The sequence below is a fragment of the Amblyomma americanum genome, chromosome 3, assembly GCF_052857255.1.
Source record: "Amblyomma americanum isolate KBUSLIRL-KWMA chromosome 3, ASM5285725v1, whole genome shotgun sequence".
Taxonomy (NCBI): Eukaryota; Metazoa; Arthropoda; class Arachnida; order Ixodida; family Ixodidae; genus Amblyomma; species Amblyomma americanum.
Window position 1 is genome coordinate 50,455,440 of NC_135499.1, and position 20,027 is coordinate 50,475,466.

The 20,027-nt window shown below is 47.2% G+C and overlaps 2 protein-coding genes across 38 annotated transcripts in view; one reads left to right on the forward strand and one right to left on the reverse strand.

Moving 5' to 3' along the window:
• Positions 1-20,027, reverse strand: part of LOC144124579 (coiled-coil domain-containing protein AGAP005037) — a 489,877-nt gene that overhangs the window by 92,781 nt on the left and 377,069 nt on the right. For 35 of the 37 annotated variants that reach the window (XR_013313234.1, XR_013313233.1, XR_013313235.1 and 32 more), the window contains 4 exons: positions 11,434-11,632; positions 9,777-9,924; positions 8,796-8,931; positions 7,135-7,227 (listed from right to left, as the gene is read on the reverse strand). Coding sequence is in view for 34 of the 37 variants with exons in the window: in XM_077657348.1 (XP_077513474.1) it covers positions 7,135-7,227; positions 8,796-8,931; positions 9,777-9,924; positions 11,434-11,632 (576 nt within the window). In the remaining 3 variants the exon portion in view is untranslated. The remainder of the gene's footprint in view (positions 1-7,134; positions 7,228-8,795; positions 8,932-9,776; positions 9,925-11,433; positions 11,633-20,027) is intronic. The other 2 variants (XM_077657335.1, XM_077657330.1) reach the window with 1 other exon arrangement.
• Positions 2,591-4,237, forward strand: LOC144126337 (uncharacterized). The gene has a single exon (XM_077660408.1). The coding sequence runs from the start codon at positions 2,591-2,593 to the stop codon at positions 4,235-4,237; it is 1,647 nt and encodes a 548-aa protein (XP_077516534.1).

The window sequence follows — 20,027 nt, forward strand, 5'->3', positions numbered from 1 at the left end:
TTTACGCTCTGCAGGGGCGTTTACTCTGTGGCAGAGCTTGGAGAGCTTGTCGGGAGCCGAAAACACCACTCTAACATCAGCCCGCTGGCATATTCTCTTCAACCGGTGAGACACCGCGTGCAGGTAAGGAATCACAACAACCTTGTTGTGCTTGTCTGGAACCGCCACTTCGCGTATTCCTCCCTTAAGCTTCTTCAGGAGGCCTTCTGCTACCGAGATGAGAAGTGTCTTAGGGTAGCCTGCTCTTTCCAGCCTAGAAGACTGTTTGTTAAAGCTGTCACCCATAGAGTGCAGACAAGATTTCTTTAGAGCATTAGTAAAACACAGGTTCGCGATGCCGCGCTTAACAATCTTAGAGTGGGCAGAACTATAAGGAAGCAGGGACTTGCCCCCTCTCGGCTCATACCGCCAGCATAAGTGTCTTTCTGCTAGAGAAAGCCTTAAATCAAGGAAGCGTAGTGACCCACTCTCAGGTGTCTCATGTGTCAACATGAGAGGTGACAGGCACTGCTCAAAGGAGGAGAGAACACGAGAAACAGTACATGGAAAGGAGCAAACATTGTCAGCAAGTAATACTAAGTAATCGTCTACAAATCTAAAAACTTTTGTGACAACTGAAGGGAGTCGTTCAGCGAGCAGTCGGTCATGATGGGCAAGGTAGATGTCACTGAGGATGGGAGCAATGCATGAGCCAATGCACACACCGCTTTTCTGAATGTGACTGCTCTCGCCCCATTTAACAAAAGTGGAATTAAGATAGACCGTCAACAATTCTAAGAAGCCACCTACCGACATACCGGAAGAATTTTGAAATGCAACCGAGAAGAGCGCATCGATGCTACTTTCAACGCAAGACAAAAGCTTGTCATGTGGCAAAGAATAATAAAGATCTTTAATGTCAACCGAGAATGGCATGAGAGCTCTGCGGTTAGATTTCAGGTAGTCAAGAACTTTACTCGAGTCCTTCAGAAGGAAGGGATCGTCAAGTGCCAGAACCTTGAGCCTAGACTGAAGGAATTGCCCCAAAGCTTTCTGCCAAGTGCCATTCTCAGTGACAATTACCCTCAATGGGCAGTCTGCTTTATGCGTCTTCGCTGTGAAGAATATGTCCAGACTGGCCTTGCCAGCAGCATTTATGCTTGTAACAAGTTTTGCTAGATTTAAGCGGCTGCAGATTTGCTTAGCTTTTGATTTTAGCCTTGACAAAGATACCCTTTCACGCCGCTCGAAGACTGATTCCAAAGCATCAACAGCTTTTGTGCCAAACATGTCCTTGGGCAGGACCAGGAAACCATCTTCTTTGTCAGCTGCTAATAACGAAAGATCATGGCTTCTTAAGTAAGAGACGACATGATTGAAGGGCCTAGTTTAGTCCTTCAATTTGTGGCGAGACAACACGTCGACTCCTTCAGACAGGCAGCTAGCGAAATCAGAGTCCTGAGCACGATGAGCCACTTGCCTGACCAAGCCCAGTAGATCCGGTGGCGACTTCTTGGGTTCCACGGCGAATTTCGGACCTAGGCTGAGCAGAACACGAGCCACTTTGTCCGGGAGCACCACATCTCCAAGGGTGTGCACTCGATTGCTGTGACTTGAGCGCTGTTTCGGTGAGATGGCACGAAGGTAGCAAAGCTCATGTTGCCATAAGGCTTCAGCAGTTCTGTCAGCAAGCGCGGAAAGCTCACGCCACTTCATCCTGGCCCTTGGGAACCTGTCGAGGCGATGAAGCTGCAGGTACAGCGCTTCTCGGAAGAAGCGTGCTTGGCGCTGCCACTCTGACCGTAGGATCTTCATGATTCTTATGCCATGATGGAGCGAGGGCTGGAAACCTCCCAGGAGGGTCTTAATCGCGCCAGGAAGCAGCTTGACACGGATGCAAAAGGCGAGAGAGCGGGCACGACAGACAGCAGTAGCGAAGAGGGCAATGAGGCAGGAAGGTTCAGCAGAGAAACACATGAAAGGGCCCGAGGAACTCGCCTTTTGCATCCGTGTCAAGCTGCTTCCTGGCGCGATTAAGACCCTCCTGGGAGGTTTCCAGCCCTCGCTCCATCATGGCATAAGAATCATGAAGATCCTACGGTCAGAGTGGCAGCGCCAAGCACGCTTCTTCCGAGAAGCGCTGTACCTGCAGCTTCATCGCCTCGACAGGTTCCCAAGGGCCAGGATGAAGTGGCGTGAGCTTTCCGCGCTTGCTGACAGAACTGCTGAAGCCTTATGGCAACATGAGCTTTGCTACCTTCGTGCCATCTCACCGAAACAGCGCTCAAGTCACAGCAATCGAGTGCACACCCTTGGAGATGTGGTGCTCCCGGACAAAGTGGCTCGTGTTCTGCTCAGCCTAGGTCCAAAATTCGCCGTGGAACCCAAGAAGTCGCCACCGGATCTACTGGGCTTGGTCAGGCAAGTGGCTCATCGTGCTCAGGACTCTGATTTCGCTAGCTGCCTGTCTGAAGGAGTCGACGTGTTGTCTCGCCACAAATTGAAGGACTAAACTAGGCCCTTCAATCATGTCGTCTCTTACTTAAGAAGCCATGATCTTTCGTTATTAGCAGCTGACAAAGAAGATGGTTTCCTGGTCCTGCCCAAAGACATGTTTGGCACAAAAGCTGTTGATGCTTTGGAATCAGTCTTCGAGCGGCGTGAAAGGGTATCTTTGTCAAGGCTAAAATCAAAAGCTAAGCAAATCTGCAGCCGCTTAAATCTAGCAAAACTTGTTACAAGCATAAATGCTGCTGGCAAGGCCAGTCTGGACATATTCTTCACAGCGAAGACGCATAAAGCAGACTGCCCATTGAGGGTAATTGTCACTGAGAATGGCACTTGGCAGAAAGCTTTGGGGCAATTCCTTCAGTCTAGGCTCAAGGTTCTGGCACTTGACGATCCCTTCCTTCTGAAGGACTCGAGTAAAGTTCTTGACTACCTGAAATCTAACCGCAGAGCTCTCATGCCATTCTCGGTTGGCATTAAAGATCTTTATTATTCTTTGCCACATGACAAGCTTTTGTCTTGCGTTGAAAGTAGCATCGATGCGTTCGGCTCGGTTGCATTTCAAAATTCTTCCGGTATGTCGGTAGGTGGCTTCTTAGAATTGTTGACGGTCTATCTTAATTCCACTTTTGTTAAATGGGGCGAGAGCAGTCACATTCAGAAAAGCGGTGTGTGCATTGGCTCATGCATTGCTCCCATCCTCAGTGACATCTACCTTGCCCATCATGACCGACTGCTCGCTGAACGACTCCCTTCAGTTGTCACAAAAGTTTTTAGATTTGTAGACGATTACTTAGTATTACTTGCTGACAATGTTTGCTCCTTTCCATGTACTGTTTCTCGTGTTCTCTCCTCCTTTAAGCAGTGCCTGTCACCTCTCATGTTGACACATGAGACACCTGAGAGTGGGTCACTACGCTTCCTTGATTTAAGGCTTTCTCTAGCAGAAAGACACTTATGCTGGCGGTATGAGCCGAGAGGGGGCAAGTCCCTGCTTCCTTATAGTTCTGCCCACTCTAAGATTGTTAAGCGCGGCATCGCGAACCTGTGTTTTACTAATGCTCTAAAGAAATCTTGTCTGCACTCTATGGGTGACAGCTTTAACAAACAGTCTTCTAGGCTGGAAAGAGCAGGCTACCCTAAGACACTTCTCATCTCGGTAGCAGAAGGCCTCCTGAAGAAGCTTAAGGGAGGAATACGCGAAGTGGCGGTTCCAGACAAGCACAACAAGGTTGTTGTGATTCCTTACCTGCACGCGGTGTCTCACCGGTTGAAGAGAATATGCCAGCGGGCTGATGTTAGAGTGGTGTTTTCGGCTCCCGACAAGCTCTCCAAGCTCTGCCACAGAGTAAACGCCCCTGCAGAGCGTAAACCAGCCTGCCCGGTCAAACACCGTTCACCGTTTGTATCCTGCAAAGTCGGTGTCGTGTATAAAATTCCTTTGAGTTGTGGCAGGGCTTACACAGGCCAAACTGGTCGGTGCCTTAATGAGCGACTGATGGAGCACTCTAATGACGTCAGCAACACAGCAAAGAGGAACCTGGGAGTGCATTGCTTGAAGTGTCCGTCTCGCCCTTGCAAGCCGTTGTTTCAAGATTGCACTGCTCTAGATAAAAATGCTCATCAAAGCACTCGCGAAATCATGGAGGCATTGCACATCTTGAAACTAGGAGAGGACTGTGTCAGCTCTCCCTCGATCGCCCTGACGAATCGAGAAGTAGATTATTTGGGCCAGATGTCATCTAGGTGATTTCTTCCTTCAGTTTTGATTTTCAGCGATTTTAGAACCTTTTGGCTCTTAGTAGTTTTCAGGTGTGTTTGCCGCCATGTCATGAGCAGCCTCTTATTTGCCCCTTTTGGCCCTGCAACTTTAGTCTCTCTCGCACGGTTTTAGATCTTTTTACCCTTTTTTTGGCTTTATTTTCCTCTAGCAAATTGTTAGTGCCCTGCTTTTTGCTCCCTAGTTTCATTCCTCGCCTTGTACTGCGGTTTAAGGCCCCTTGGCTCTTCTTTTTGTGTTTTTGTTGCAAAATGCCGGTGCCTTGTCTTATCGTTCATCATTGACTTGCACTGCGTTGTTGTTTGTTATTAGCAGTCATCCTTGTGTGCTGTTGCAGCCTCTTCTTTTCGCCTTTAAATATCTTATCCCGCGTATCAATTCCAGCAGTAGCGGCATCATGCGTTCCCTTCCATTTCCTGTATAAATATCCCCTTTCCGCAATAAAAATTCAGTTGAAGTCAGCGCTGTGGTGTCTTGTCTCGCTTCGTTCCCGTCTTTATTCGCGCTGTATCGCATTATGGAAAATTACCAACTAGCCCGATCTGCCACTCTTGCAAATTTTGAAGGTTGTTTATTTTTAATTAAGAAAGACCGGACAAATTTTTGAACCAGCAGCTACACATTGGACCAGTGGGCAGCCTGGGGACACAGAACTTGTCACTTGTCCTGAAACATGCTGCTGCGTCACTTCGCCGTCCGTTTGCCGTCTTCTTTTTTTTTGCAATTTAGCATGCAGTTTATTCACACTAAAAACCAAGGCCCATAAAGACATTCTATTTTTTTTTTTTGCATGCAGTCATAACTGCAATCTTGTAATGAGTTAATTCCATTATGTCATGACTGCTGTTGTCACGAGGGCCACCAGAACATCAATAAGAGATTGAGGACTCAGACATGTGACACAGAGTTACAACAGAGGGTCCAAGGAAAGCACTGGCACATTCTCTTAAGGAGTGCAACACTGAAGAAAGCAAAATTTTACCAACAAGGCCTGAACTTCTCCACCTGGATTACCTTCTCTCACCTAGCACAGTGTTGCGCTGCTTAAAAAGGCACGTTGCGTGTACACTTCATGCTGCATATTCAGTCGTCATGCACTTTGTCTTCAAGTTAAATAAATTGTATGTGTGAAGGACACTCCACATCTCGATCCCAGGACCGAACTTCACATATTCATCGCAGCCCTTTGAAAACATTCAGCCAGATGTCACATGACCATGCACCATCCCTTCGTTTGCACCCTAAGTGCCATTGGCTATCAGTGCTGGTCCTACAGCAAATGAAAAATGCCCTAGGTGTCAAACCTGTCACGTGTACTGACATTCAAGCTAAGCACCTGCACCTCAAGAACTCTTCACAACCTAACACGACTCCATCTCACAATGTATGGAGACCTTAGGGTATACATCAATTGCTTCAGTTGTGTGCATACAGAGGATATTCACAACAACCTGCCTCCATTAGTATACCCGGCGCTGATAAGTGATGATGCACACTGAGCAACGAGAGCAAGGTTATGGCAAGCATAAATATTCACTTGTCATAACCAGCGAACAAGGAACTCATCTGTCCCGGTGGCTCGATCAAGGCTAGCTTCTGGCATGAGAACGAGGGCGACAAACCACTCCTAGCAAACACGGGAGCCGCTGAGCTACTCAGCCAGCGGGCTTTGCATAGCTCCGTCGTTGGAATCAGCTGCTTGCTCATTGTCTCTGTTGTTGTGCAATGTGTTGGTGCAGGTACCGTCAGCACCGATCTGGTTTACAAGTCATGCTTGAACAATAACTGACAAAGACAGTCCTAGTTCTGAACGAGACATTGTTGCATTTCCGAGAATGTATTACGTCTCTATGTGTCGCTGACAAAAACCAAATAAGGTAATTTACATCTGTTCCAGAAACGATGCACCTTGTTGTGATTATTAAATTAGTAGACACCCACTTTTAAAAATATTTTCCAGTTCAGTCAAACGAAAATAATATCTAAAAATGTCTGGACTATAACGACATTCAAAGGCCTGAAATGTCTAACAAAAAAATCTTGCCATACTCCATCTCACAAGCTGTCTGCAGCACTGTGGAAGCTAGAGCTCTCGTCCAGTCAGAGCTGCATGAATACCTAGTTCCTTAAATATTTGAACAGTGTTGAAATATTTTTCAAATAGTTATTGCAGTAATTGGAAAGGTAGCTGTGACTTTTTTTCGGGCAGTACGGTGAGCGTTTCATTCACTGGTTAAATTAGCAGGGGAAGACTGCACAAACACAGTACTGCGGAGGCCTACTACAAAGTGCTGTGCCACCATTTGTAACCAGGGCATCCACCGTGTCGGCTGGGTCTCCTGCGTACAGCAGCTGTACATTGGTGCTCTTTCCATCCCAGTGATGAAACCGCCACTAGTGGTATGTCGGTCGTGGAGGAACACATTTACGCAGCGCGCCGTTCTAGTAAGCTCAGAGTTCCATAGCATGCACAGTGCTGCAAACTACATCAGAAATGGAATATAGTAGGTGGAAACACTGAATTCCTTAGCCTTGAAATCCTGCCACGGGCTCAAAGATTAAAATGCCGCTTTGCTATTAACTCCCTGCTTCAACCTTGCATAGAGCTTCCATCTGAAACATACAGCCACTGGCGCTGACAGCAAGTACTCCTGACTTCCATTTCACCACTCAACCGCTGTCAAGTAGAACGTAAGTCATCAGGTAGGCGGTACATGTTCTACATGTCTTCAGCACCTTGGACATAGCTCCAGAATTAATCTGATTTGCAGGGTCTAGTCAGTAGTGCTGGCAGGATGTGCTCAGTGCATTGGTAATGGATGTGGGAGATAAAAGCGGCAAGTGCGCAGCAAGGCAGGTTCACTGACCGGCGGCGGTCACAAGCAACCCAGGCTGCCTCTTCTCCGGACTCAGTGCCACTGACGAGTAGGTCATTCCTCGGGGAAGGGTTTGGGAGTAGCCTGCGGCAGGTGGAAGCGGCACAAAAGAAAGAAGCGGCGCAGTCATTTCATGCAGGTCATTGACAGGATGCACGTAAAACGGGAGAGGAGGGGTGCGGCAAGTGAGGTACATGGGGGAAGGGACAGGTGTCAGCGCAGTGAAGCAGCAACAGAAGATACGTTCTTGCAGAGCGGCGTGCTTTAAGTAAGTTGGCTTTGCGTGGAATGTTATCGAGTGACGGGGTAGAAAATAAAAAGAAAAAATTACGGAGGGCACTTAAGCCATTTTGCATGCTTTGAATGTGAAAGAATTGAATTTTTTACTTTTATTGTATCTTTATTTGTGATTCTTTATTTCCTTTCAATTTTTTCAATTCCTTTCTAACCAAACACCTACTCAGTAGCATACAGTCGTGAGGCGATGCATATACAAGGTTCGCCCGGTTTTTGGATAATCGACTGTGTGCTCGTCTCACAATCTGAAAGTCCGGGGTTCAGTTCCCTGCACTTTCGGAAAAAAATTTATTTTTCTATGATACCGCAGGCTCGTCATCTGAGATTTCTGGGACCCCTTTTGCGGTCAATGACGACAATTCCGCCGGGTTTCATTGCAGATGAGGCATATAATGCCTTGGCATTAAAATACCCGAAAAAGGTTCTTGAGCTTGAGAGACTACTCGTTTCAGAAATTGCACCTCAAAATTTCATTCCTTAATTAGGCCAGCCAGATGCGTTTATAAATTTACCTGAGTCCTCCAACAGCTGCCTGCTTGTCAGGAAAGTTTCCCCAAAGGTTTTATATGGGATGGAATCTGCAGCTACAAAAGCTTGCGCCACCGTCGATAAGGCGGTCGCCTTGCCAGCTGCTTTCATGGCCTAGCCTTCCGCGTGGTCACAGTAGGGTAATCGCCACAAAACTAGGCAAATATCAGCAAAAAATTGCCGGCTCAAATGCACAAGTTTGACACTGCGGTTCTACCAGCACCACCCAGATGGTCCATGGCGCCTGCGAGATGCAGCGTGGTGCGTTCCAGCACGTTCAACCAAAACCCTTCCCCCGTCCACACGAAGCCGAAGCAACAAAAGTGCCACCTGGGCCACTAAGCCAAGCCTTGTGCTACATATGCTTTCGATTCCCCGCAGTGATGCCGAACTCTGCACAAACAGAAGACTGTGCAGTCTCATCAACGAAGCGCGGTGGCGTTGTCAATCGAGACTGCTTATAGAGATCTGCGACAGCTTTGTGTCAGACATTTTATTATTAACTATGCTTTCACATATTTTATTAATATGACACAATTTATTTCTAACTATGCTTTCAGTTAGCACAGTAGCTTTACACAAGTATTTTCATATAGATTTTGCCCTGTTAAGTATGCACTGACGTGTGAAGACGTTTAAGACCACTGTACGTTTTGCAAATGGTGCTTAAACCTCATCACGTAAAATTTTTTTTACTTTTGTCCAAGCCCCTGCTGCTTTGACGGAAATAAATTCAGCTGAATTGAAAAGCTCCGCACTGTGAGCTAAGTGTGCTGACAGTATGCAAGGAAAGCTCAATGCTGGCGTGACGAAGGAAATGCACTGACCGGGGCTCGGCTTCGGCCTCTCCTGTGGCGCGGGTGAGAAGGGGCGGATCGTGGCGCCGTGGGGAAGCGTCTGAGTCCGGCCCGGTGGTGGGTAGGCTGGCACGCCGTAGTAGCCTGCCCCTTGAGACTTGCCCGCCTGTTGGAAGGAAAGGAAACGTCATTAAAATCGTGCCTACACGTCTCAACACTCAGTCAGGGCTGACAGACCTTCAGACCAATCCATTTACTCTTTCGGTGGTAAGAAAGTGACAGGAGCGGCTTTTCCCTTCCAATTTATCTACATCGTTGTTGTCTATCACATGACATTCTTCTCTTGATTTTCGCTACAAATGTATTTGGGATGAGACGAGGGATCACCTCTACCTTAAACTGCCACTGCTGTTTCCAAAGGTAGAAAGCCTGCCAAAGGGTCAAAATGATCAATCCCTTTCTTATGGCTCGTGAGCAGAACCACCCCTACACACACACAAACACAAACGCACCAAAAGAGTTCCCCGGAAAATACCAACACTCGTAAAGAATAAATATGCAAACAGAGCTAATAAAGGGAGCTACAGTGTCGTAGAAACATACTGAAAAAAAATTTGGCGTGGGCACCCTGTTATCGGACGTACCACAACAAGTTTCATTTCAGAAGAGACATGCTTATCCTGCTTTCACCGTTTAGACCTGGAATGCAAATTCTTTGAAGCTGTGCAGCCACAGCATTGTTAACATACTGAACCGTTTATTCGCAATGCAAGCTGTCGAGCTAGCGAGTTGTTTTTCCTAAAGGCCTTCGCTATAGCTTGGTAACAGATGTCCTAAAACTAAAACTCGAATGCCACAACAAGGTACTGTTCTGATGGGTTGTTTTGCTATTTGCGAATAGCGACAGGGCACATCGTCACAGATTTCACAAACTAATGGATGCCTTTACAAGGAAACAGAGCTGCATGACAATAGCTGAGGTCGGGTTTCACTATTGGCGCAGAGACTGACCTTTGCCCTGTGGATATGCTGGTTCTGGTACTCCGAATCGAACTCCGGCTCCGAAAAGTAGCTCATGTCCTGGTCGTACGTGCTGTAGACGCCTCCGTCATTGACATCTTGCTCGTAGATGCGTATCACAGATCGATCTCGGATGTCCCTATTCCAGAAAAAAAAAATGCAAATTTACATGAGTGGTTCAAACAGAGTGCACGTTTGCAACCGATATACATTCCACCACCGGTTCGGCCGGCAACTATATAGACCGCAGCTATATGTTTATTAATGACTACCTTTTTTTCCAAAGAGAAAAAGTTTGCATGGGGCGTCGCATCAGCCTTTCGCTTTTGCACCGTATTCTGGCTTATCCTAGCTCTGTGCTCGGCAAAAATGACGTAATTGCATTACTGGATTTTTTAATGATTTTGTGGGGTTTAGCATCCCAAAACGACTCGGGCTATGAGGGACGCCGTAGTAGAGGGCTGCGGGAATTTTGACCACATGGGGCTCTTTAACGTGCACTCACATCACACAGTACATGGGCCTCTAGCATATGACCTCCATCAAAATACGACTGCCATGGCCGGGACTGAACTCGCGTCTTTCATGTCAGCAGCCGAGCACCATAACCATGCACTGAGCCACCGCGGCGGCTGTAATTGCATTCTTGGGCAATAATTCTCTCAGAATAGCTGGCCTCGATAAGCTCTTCTAGTGTCCCTTCAAAACTCTGGGTTGAAAAGGAGGAGGTTACAAAGACAGGGTTATCGCATAAGCAGAGCCAGGAACATATATACAGCCGGTGTGGTTGACAGCGAGAGTGGCGCCAAGCACAAGAGTGGCGCATTGTGTTTGCCTACCCGACGTAATCAGTTAACTGAAGGCCATTCCGCCTGCAGAAATGACACCGACGCGCTACACTTTCGTTTCCCGAAGTGGTGCCTCCCTCGCGGATGATTGAACCGCGCTGCCTTCCATTGCTGGCAATAGATGGCGACCCTCGCAGAGGGGAATCCGCGTGCCACGCGGATTTCCTCGTGTACAGGTGTCGGCGAAAAAAAGTAAAATTTCATTTACAAACCAGCGCGAAAAGGCATGGACTCTGGGAAGAGACGACACGTACGCGACGGCACATGGGCTCGTGTGTCGATCGTCTCTTCCCTGAGTCCATGCCTTTTCGCGCTGTTTTGAAAATGGATTGCCACCAACTCGCCCAAGCTTCTACAGTGATGAAATTTTGTGGCAACCATAGCATGTCGCCGCCCAGTAAAAGGTGGGCTACGCATTTCTCTGCGCACGCCGCATATATATCGCAGCCTTCAGTGCCAAGCAGGGCCTCCTACAAGCGCGGCAATTCATTGCAGGAAACGGTACCGGGCGAACAGAAGCGGGATAAAAAGAAGGAAACGAACAGCGCACGTCCAGTTCACTTCCTTCTCACTGTCCCCGCGCCTGCGCACTACCGCAATTCACGTTAGCATCCTAACATAGGCACGAACTCCTCGAGCAAATTCAGCTTTTTCGAGGCTTCTTTCATATGTTGACGCGTACGTGTACGCATGTTCCGAAAATGAACGCTCACAGAAACATTGTTCACCCAGCAGCGATCTGCGACAAACGTATACGGGCATGCCTTGGCACTCAAAGAGAGCGCGGAAGAGAGGCCCACCTGAGGTCCTCGAGCTCGTAGAACATGTCCTTGGAGGGGTCGTGTATGTAGATACGTATGTGCGGCGAGTCGAGGTACTCCATGGTCAGCTGCTTGGGGAAGGAGCGTACAAACAGCGCCTTCACCGTGTCGATCGACGTGATCTCGTTCGGCAGCAGGGCCCGCTTGGTCTCGCTCCGGTACTGAAGGAACACCAGGCCTGCGACAGCAGCCGCGCATGCGTCATTTTCCCTCCGTACACCTATATGGGGGTGGAATGAGGTAAGCATTCCCTTTAACAAAAGGGAGTGTGCTAGAGCTATACTCCCTTTTTACTTCATTCCACGCCAAACTTTCCGGCCGTTGCGCTCGACCATCTCCAATTTGTCCAAAAAAAATCGTGGAAACTTATCCTAGTGTGCGTAATCGAAGCCTGAAATATTTTGGCCGGAAAAAGTTTATTCGGGAGGTGATATGCCAGTTTGAATATTTAGAAAAGGCGAGGAAACAGTCGGTACTGCTCAATAATTCAACTTTTCAGAAAACACTTCCAATTTTTTCACTGACATTTGCAGATACTCTGGCTTTCGATATAATTTGGAGCATGCAGATTTATAGGGCGTAAACATTTTTAAAAAATCGAGAAAAGTTCGAAAATGTGCCATTTTTGTCATTTTTTGTTTTAAATTTCAACTTGTTCTCGGAAATTCGGAAATAGGCATTCTTTTTCTCTAGAAGTTTAGTACCTATAAGAAATGTTACACGCGATTAAACTGCGCACATCGAAGTAAAATAATATACTAAAGTTGCAAAAAGTGCGTTTTGAGCCAAAAGCAGTCGTTGATTTTACCCTGAGGTGGTCCAAGTAAAAATACAAGCAATAGCGGGTTACGTAGAACACTTTATTGCCTTTCATTTCTGAAAATTTTGTGGACGTAATTTTTGATTAAAGCGAGAAAAGAGTTTTTGAAGATCTCTCGCACCGCAAGTTCCGCCGCCTCTCAATGCCTCTTCACCGCAGAGCACGACACTGCCGACACTGTGGCCAGACGAAATGTTGAGTTCTTGTTCTTAAGTGAGGTTTGCACTGCAGGGAAGCATGGGAACGTTGAGTAGTAGTCGAACAGGTATTTGTGGGAAAAGGTTTCACCCTTAACGCTGCCGAGGCGGCACACGCTCAAGTGAGTAGCCTAGTTGTTCGGTGTGGTCCTGTCGCACTCAGTCATTCTTTTCAGCGGCATGACAGACGTAAGCCCCGGTATAGGAGCTTGTGAGATAATAATAATAAAAAAAATGGCCTGGCTTAGCTTATGGTTAAGCCTAGGATGCGAAGCATACGTCGCTTGGCAAGCCGTACTTCTCGTTCTTCTCCCGTTTCCGTGGCTCTTTGTAACTTGCGTTTTGCGGTCTGGCGAGCCGCCCTCACCCTGGCCGACATCTCGCTGCTCAACTGACTCAACGAGTGCGTCGCCTTTTATACAATTGCGTGACGTCAGTATCTCCTAGCGGTAGGAGCGGGAGTTAGGCCGCCGGCGGAGGCTGCGCGTCCGCAAGCGAGCGCACGAGTTGAGCCCCAGCTTTCACAGCTGTTGTGACGTCATATCACGTGGTGCGCCGATGTTGGTCAAGTGGTAGCTACGCGGCCGCGCGCGGCGCAGCAAGGAAGAGCTCGGTTGTGCGGCTAGTATGCTTCGCATAATAATAATTGGTTTTGGGGGAAAGGAAATGGCGCAGTGTCTGTCTCATATATCGTTGGACACCCGAACAGCGCCGTAAGGGAAGGGATAAAGGAGGGAGTGAAAGCAGAAAGGAAGGAAGAGGTGCCGTAGTGGAGGGCTCCGGAATAATTTCGACCACCTGGGGATCTTTAACGTGCACTGACATCGCACAGCACAGGGGCGCCTCAGCGTTTTTCCTCCATAAAAACGCAGCCGATCTGGAAATGACCAGAACGATCCGGTGTTGAAACAATCCGCGACGCAGCAGCCCCACGTAGTACCTGACCCTTGTGGCCGTCAGAGGCTCATGCCCGGTTGTTTCCGATGTGATGTCTAGGTTGAATTTCATTTACTCAGTGCAATTTCCACATTAATACTCCAACTAAAGCAACCCACTATGCTGGCGAAGCTCCTTCCTGCGAGCGGCGCACCTACGCGCGAGCGGGCCGCGTTCACCGCAAGCCCGCAGCGGTGTGCACTTCGCACCTCCACGTGCGCTCCAAGGCGCGCGCGCTCTCCGCGATCTTATTCAGATATAAATAAAGCAGCTGTGATGCGCCTGCCATGCTAGCTGGTCAGCCCTCCTCGAGGTCCATGCGAGACAGCACGCTCAATACCCTTGCTTTTCTTCTTTTGGCTGCCGAGCACCAAAGCGGGTCTGATCGAACTTCGAAAGCGAAAACGATCTCGTTTATTGCATACCGTCTGCCAAATGTCGCCCGATATCTTCTTTAGCTTCAGCCCTAAAAATGCATGACAGCGAACAACGGCAAACTGAAGTTGTCATCTGGCCGTAAGTGTCGTGCCATTTCAGGTGCCCTGTTCTGCGGTGAAGAGGCGTTAAGACACGACGCAACTTGCGGCGCGAGAGCTCAAATTCAAAAATTGATTTCTCGCTTTAAACAAAAAATTCCTCGATAAAATTTTCAGAAATGAAAGGCAATAAACTGCTCTTTGTAACCCGATATTGTTTGTATTTTTACTTGGACCACTTCAGGGTGAAATTAACGAGTGCTTTTGGCTCAAAACACACTTTTTGTAAGTTCAGTATTTCTTTTACTTCGATGTACGCAGTTTCATCACCTGTAACATTTGTTATAGGTATTAGGCATGTAGGGAAAAAGAATGGCTATTTCCAAATTTCCGAGAGCAAGTTGATATTTAAAACAAAAAATGACAAAATGGCACATTTTCATACTTTTTCGATTTTTTAAAAATATGCCCTATAAAGCTGCATGTTGCGAATTATATCGAAAGCCTGAATCTGTGCAAATATCAATGAAAAAAATTGTGAAGTGTTCTCTAACATTTTAAATTTTTTATTTATTATTGAGCAGTGCCTGGTTTCTCGCCTTTTCCAAATATTAGAACTGTCGTCACCTCACGAATAAATATTTCCGGCAAAAATATTTCAGGCTTTGATTACGCACATTAGGATAAGTTTCCACGAATTTTTTTTTAACAAATTGGAGATGGTCGAGCGCAACGTCTGGGACGTTTGGCGTGGAATGACCCTGCTTTCTGTTTATACTGCATACGCTTGGCACCTAGTACGGGGAGTTGAAGTCGTGTAGCTTCCGCCAGGAACCGACCAACCAGAACCAACTTGGTGGACCAAGAAAGCCCTCCGAGGCTGGTTCAGATAAATTCAAACTCTCAGGAGTAGTGACGATGGTGGTAAGACAGGCGCCAAGGCAGAAGCACTGACGAACACAGAGAAATGTATGCCGCTTCACTACAACACAGCAAGCTTCATTAACTTTCGTCGTTCAGACTTAAAATGGTTTGTACTGACCTCGTGCGTTTTAGAACCTGTTCACTTATTTTCAAAATCTAGTCTTCAGGGGCTAAAACTATTTGTGCTAATGGGTTAATAAATCGGAGTGCCTCTTCACGACTTTCGGAGCAATTTGCCTGATCAACGGTGGCTACTGACTGCTCAGTGAGTGGCACTTAATAATAAAGGCTCTTCATACCTGCGGTGGCTGCCGCAAGGGCACCTAAAGATGACATATCAGTTTGTTTGTTTTTTTTTTTGCGCCGTCTGAGTGACGACAGCTGGTTTAGAAACGCTGAGACAAGTTGCCGGGAAACCTCTATTGAAATTCGCAGTGTTCCTCTTAACGTACACCACCTCTTTCAATAAGGCATGAGAACAGAACTGACCTTCAAAGAGACCAACGCCTCTCTCGCATGTATGGTGACCAGCTTGTCATCACAAATGAGCTGTGTCGCATTCACTACGACGTAACAGGTAGCATATCGTAAAATCGCTTGCATTAGTCATCAGGCCAACAAAATCCAACACCACTAAGTTTTATTTATTAACAGGGCCCTTCGTTTTCGGGTTTTACTCTTTGCGGAATTCGGGGTAAAAGACGGGCGATATTTTTCGAGTTCAAATTCTGCTGCAATCGGGTTATTGAGGAAAAAAACTCCGTAATTCGAGAGTGTGGGGGGGGGGGGGGGGGTGCGGGTCATTTATTTACTGCACAGGACAATTTACTAAGACAGGTCGTTTTTCTGATTGACATAAAATGTCTTTTTTTTTTCGCTCAGTGGTTCTTAAACAGCACATATAGCAATTGCTGGTTCTATTAAAAATATGTTTACCATTTAAGATATATTTTTCTAATCGACTACAAATATTTCCTCGCTTATGTTACAAATCTCCCAGAGAGCTCCCCGCGTCTGAGCAAGGCCGGCCTACCTTCATTAGTACAGTGCGAAAAATTCAACATCAGATTGTAAACGCACGATATCCTTGGATCAGGGTGTCCTTAGCATGGGCAGCTCTAAGTACAGTGCTTTCGATAAGACGCCTGGTGGGTAACTTTGTTTAGGCCTCACGCTTCTAAATCGCCCTTGTCGAACTCATCTGCCTCATGAAAACGAGCGTTAAAAGAGGTTTAATATCCCTAGTTGACTAAAGACACCTTCTGGAATAAGCACTAGGTACCCACAGATTTGTACTTGTTGTGTATTTAGCTTTGTGAACTGGAAAACCTACATCGTCAAGAAGGCTCATTTTCAGGGCGAAATCGGGTTAAACTTAATTTTTAGGAAATATGTTCGGGTGCAAGGATAGTGTAAAATTTGGATTCACCTGAAAATGAAGAGCCCTATTTGTGAGCCGTTGAAGCAAAATTATTAGTCACTGACCGTTGCGGCAAAGTATTTCAAATCATTTTTGTTCAAACATCATGCTACCTTTTGCTGTCCCATAACAGTTAATTTTGTTCTGCCTTGTGATTAGCTGCGCTGGTAGTACTATTTGAAAACAACCAGTTGTTTCTTCGCATTAACGCGGTAGGGTAACTGCAGCAGCCATTTGTCTCAAATAGCAGAGGCAGCTATTTTGACTACTAACTCACACAACCTTAAGCTGAAACTTCGCAATAAAGCAAAGCGTAAAAAACGAGGATGAATCGGCGGTCCAGCTCTTATAACGAGTAAGGTTGCCACACCAACACTTTCTGATCCTAAAGTCCCGTAGAAAACTTTATTCGATGAGCAAGCGAGGCCAGTAGATTAAGGAAATGAGGCGATGTCGTCATGCTCGCGGCTAGCACCTATTTTCTGCTGAAAAAAATTGATTCCTTTTTTCCAAACAGCCCAGAGCAGTAAGAACACATTAGGGAAAAATAGGCTTGAACAACATCCAAGTACGCATGGTGAAACCCCAGATTTACGAGGGGCTTTTAATAACCGCTCCCTCCTTGTCTGTAGTTATAAACTTATAAAACGATGGAACTGAAAGATGCTACATTAGACTGTAGATACGGAATATCCTCTTTCGTAAACACGCCAGAGTTGGATATAGTCATCGACAGCGGTGACATACACCCGGTGTCCAAAAGTTTCCGAGGCACCCAGGCGCTGAAAAAGCTATTTCTGCGTAGCCTGTGCGAAGTACCTAAAACTGACAGGCACTTTTCCGTGTTCCGTCAATAAAGCGCAGGCTGCAAGCTTACGGGTTCCCGTGTCCTGCTAGCTACTGACGCCGGGTGTATTTCCACGCATCGATGCGTCAAGCTCTGCCTCCGGTCATAGGAGAACAAGAGCGGCTGTTGACGACATCAGCTCCCTGCAACGCCATTCTCTTCGTCGGAAGGCAGACGTGTGCTCTTTGTCCAGAGAATTAGCAAGAAATACAACGGCGCAAGGCCCACGCAGTAAGATAGGCGGGGCACAACTACACCCCTCATCCTTTAAATATGGCATGGATAGACTAGTGCAAAGGTCACGGGAGAAAACTGTCGCTCCTGAAGACTACACGGAATATAGTGATGTGCTTGTGTGAAAAAAAAAAACACTACAGCCTATCATTTTTGTGCACCATCTTTGAATTTCAGCACCTAAAAAAATTTAACACTCTATGAAGTAAAACACACTGAACAGCCCTCGTAGGTCCAAGTACCTCAGCCTGTCCCGCTTGAGGCACAAGTGTAGGCGAGCAAAGCAACACGTTGTGTTAGCATAACGTTAACTTGACCAGGCCGCCATTCATTCACATGCTAAACGAAGCCCGAGTGCCATTTTCCGTGCGTTGATGCGAAAGTTGCTAACGTAAGACAGGCGGTAGTTAGGGGACGGGAACACGTCATATGTTAAGCAGAGACAACACCTCTACGCAAGGTTAGAAAGGAGAAAGGCAGCGGCGACGTCAGGGACGTAGAACCTAACGTTTGACCCAAGACCGAAACCGAAATCTGAAACCAAGAGCCGTTAACCCCGACCCATGCGATCGCGATTCCGTGCTCCAATTAGCGCGCTTTTGCGGAGACCATCGACCCGTTCTCGAAGCGTGCGCTGAATACGTAACGAGAGTTCAATAAATGATGGCCCAGAAAGTACGGCTGTCGCCGTTTCATACGTACCTGTGCACTTAAACGAATTGCCCCGCGCAATCGATCGGTACCTTAATTCGCGACAGCAGCATTGCAGTGCTTAAGAGCTTCTCTTGGAGGCGTTGCTTTATTAACGCTTACCATATATACCCAAAACTTGCAAGAGAAATTCTAGAACAGATGCCAATATTACTGTCTGCGTGATTAATGCGACACGCATTTAGTCTCATCTCATTACGCGACCCTATAGAAGCTAGTAGAGAAGTGGTGGTCTTGAATGATCTCATTTCGCTGTGCAACGCGCATACTTTTGCGACGTGAGGCTAATAAAGTTATTTGATAATGAAATTCGCAAAAAAAATGGCATGAGCACTCGGCGAATCAGGACTCCCAGCTGGCTGCCGCAGCTCTTGAGTCTCCCCACTCCGGTTGCTTTGGAGTGTCGCATTGCAAACAGTGTTGGCGCAATCAGTTTACTAAAGACTTGAGCGCTCGCTAGTCTTAAATTTTTCGGATGCACCTACATGGTCGAGGCTTCCGCGTCACTCGACATTCTCAGAAGCTACGCCTGTCCTCTTTGTTACTATTGCAACGTAACGTGACATCAGCTCCTTCTGTAACAACGTATAGGATTTTTAGGTGATGTTTGAATTTTTTTATTTCTTCCTTCATGACATAACTGATAACTTCCCTGAAACGACCGATACTATACGTTAAGTATCTAAGAGCAAAATAATCATCTTGAATAAAAAAAAATTGGCGGTGGTTTAGCTCTTGTTAAACCTGGAGTGATGCGATAGCTACAGCTGGCCGAGTGCCAGCCGCCGGCAGCAGCAGCTGCTCCGCACCACGTGACCAACTACGTGACAGCATGGCGGCGCAGCCACAGGGAGGCGGCGCCGCCACCGGCACGCTGAAGGCTCGAAATGCTACCATAATGTAGCTATCGCTACAAAAGTGAGGATAAGAGCTGCCGCTATTCGGTATTGCTTTATAAGTTGGTCGTGCGTTAGAAACACATTTAAAGTATAACAAAAAAGAAAAAAATCCAGGGGTGCACTTAATTAAGTCTGCTTAGATGCAGTAATGGGAAAGCATTTCTCTTACTGCGCGTCCTTCCTCCTCATGGGTGTCCGCCATCTCGCCTATGCGCGCGCCATCTGCTGGACCAGCGCCGTACATTGCGAGAGGGGTTTCAGGGGGTGCCGCATGATGGCGCTACGACCGCACTCCAAGCCAGGAGGAAATTTACCGGAAACGTATATCTGTTATTTACCTGTTCATAATTACTTATGTACGCCTCAGTACATATCTTGAAGATACGTTTCTGAGGCATCTGTGCATTCACTAGGGTCGCCTTTATTCAGCATCCATCGTTGAACCGTCGTGGCGGAGTGGAAGCCTTCTCGTCTCGCACGCCGGAGGCCCGGATTAGAGTCGCACCTACGCCGCCGTTTTCTTTTCATTATTTCTATCCAGTTCGTGCGGACACGCTCTTCTGTCCACAACTTCCGTCCACAGCGCCCGTCCACAGCTTTCGGTGACGTCACCCATGAGCCAAGAAATGCTTTCGCATTAAAAATGGTACCAAGGCGGAGAAAAATTCCCCGCTGGAAACGTCCTGTAACCTACATTGTTCTGCATCTTTATCGTAGTAACTTTTAGAAAATTTCCCGCCTTAGCCGCTGCCTCGTTTTCCGGAAAGCTACGCGCGTAGCTTGCACATTGCAGTAACTTTTGCTTCGTAATAATTTTGAAAATGCTACTTACCTGCCCATTACGCAAACGTTCAATCGTCTGCGCCTAGATCAAGGAACCTGGGTGCCGCCGAAGGGTTGGCGCCATCTGCTGTCTGCTGAGGATAGCGCCACATCGCGAAGGGCGCCGAGGGTCCTTTGGTGGTGCCACCGCCGCAGTTAGGCGGCAAGCCAAGTGGTAGGAAATGTCCATATACACCACTGTCCAGCCAATTCAGACGTTAGCGCCAAATCCTCCCATAGAGGCAGGAGGAAAACCAATTGGAGCGTCGCATCGGTGTCATGGCAAC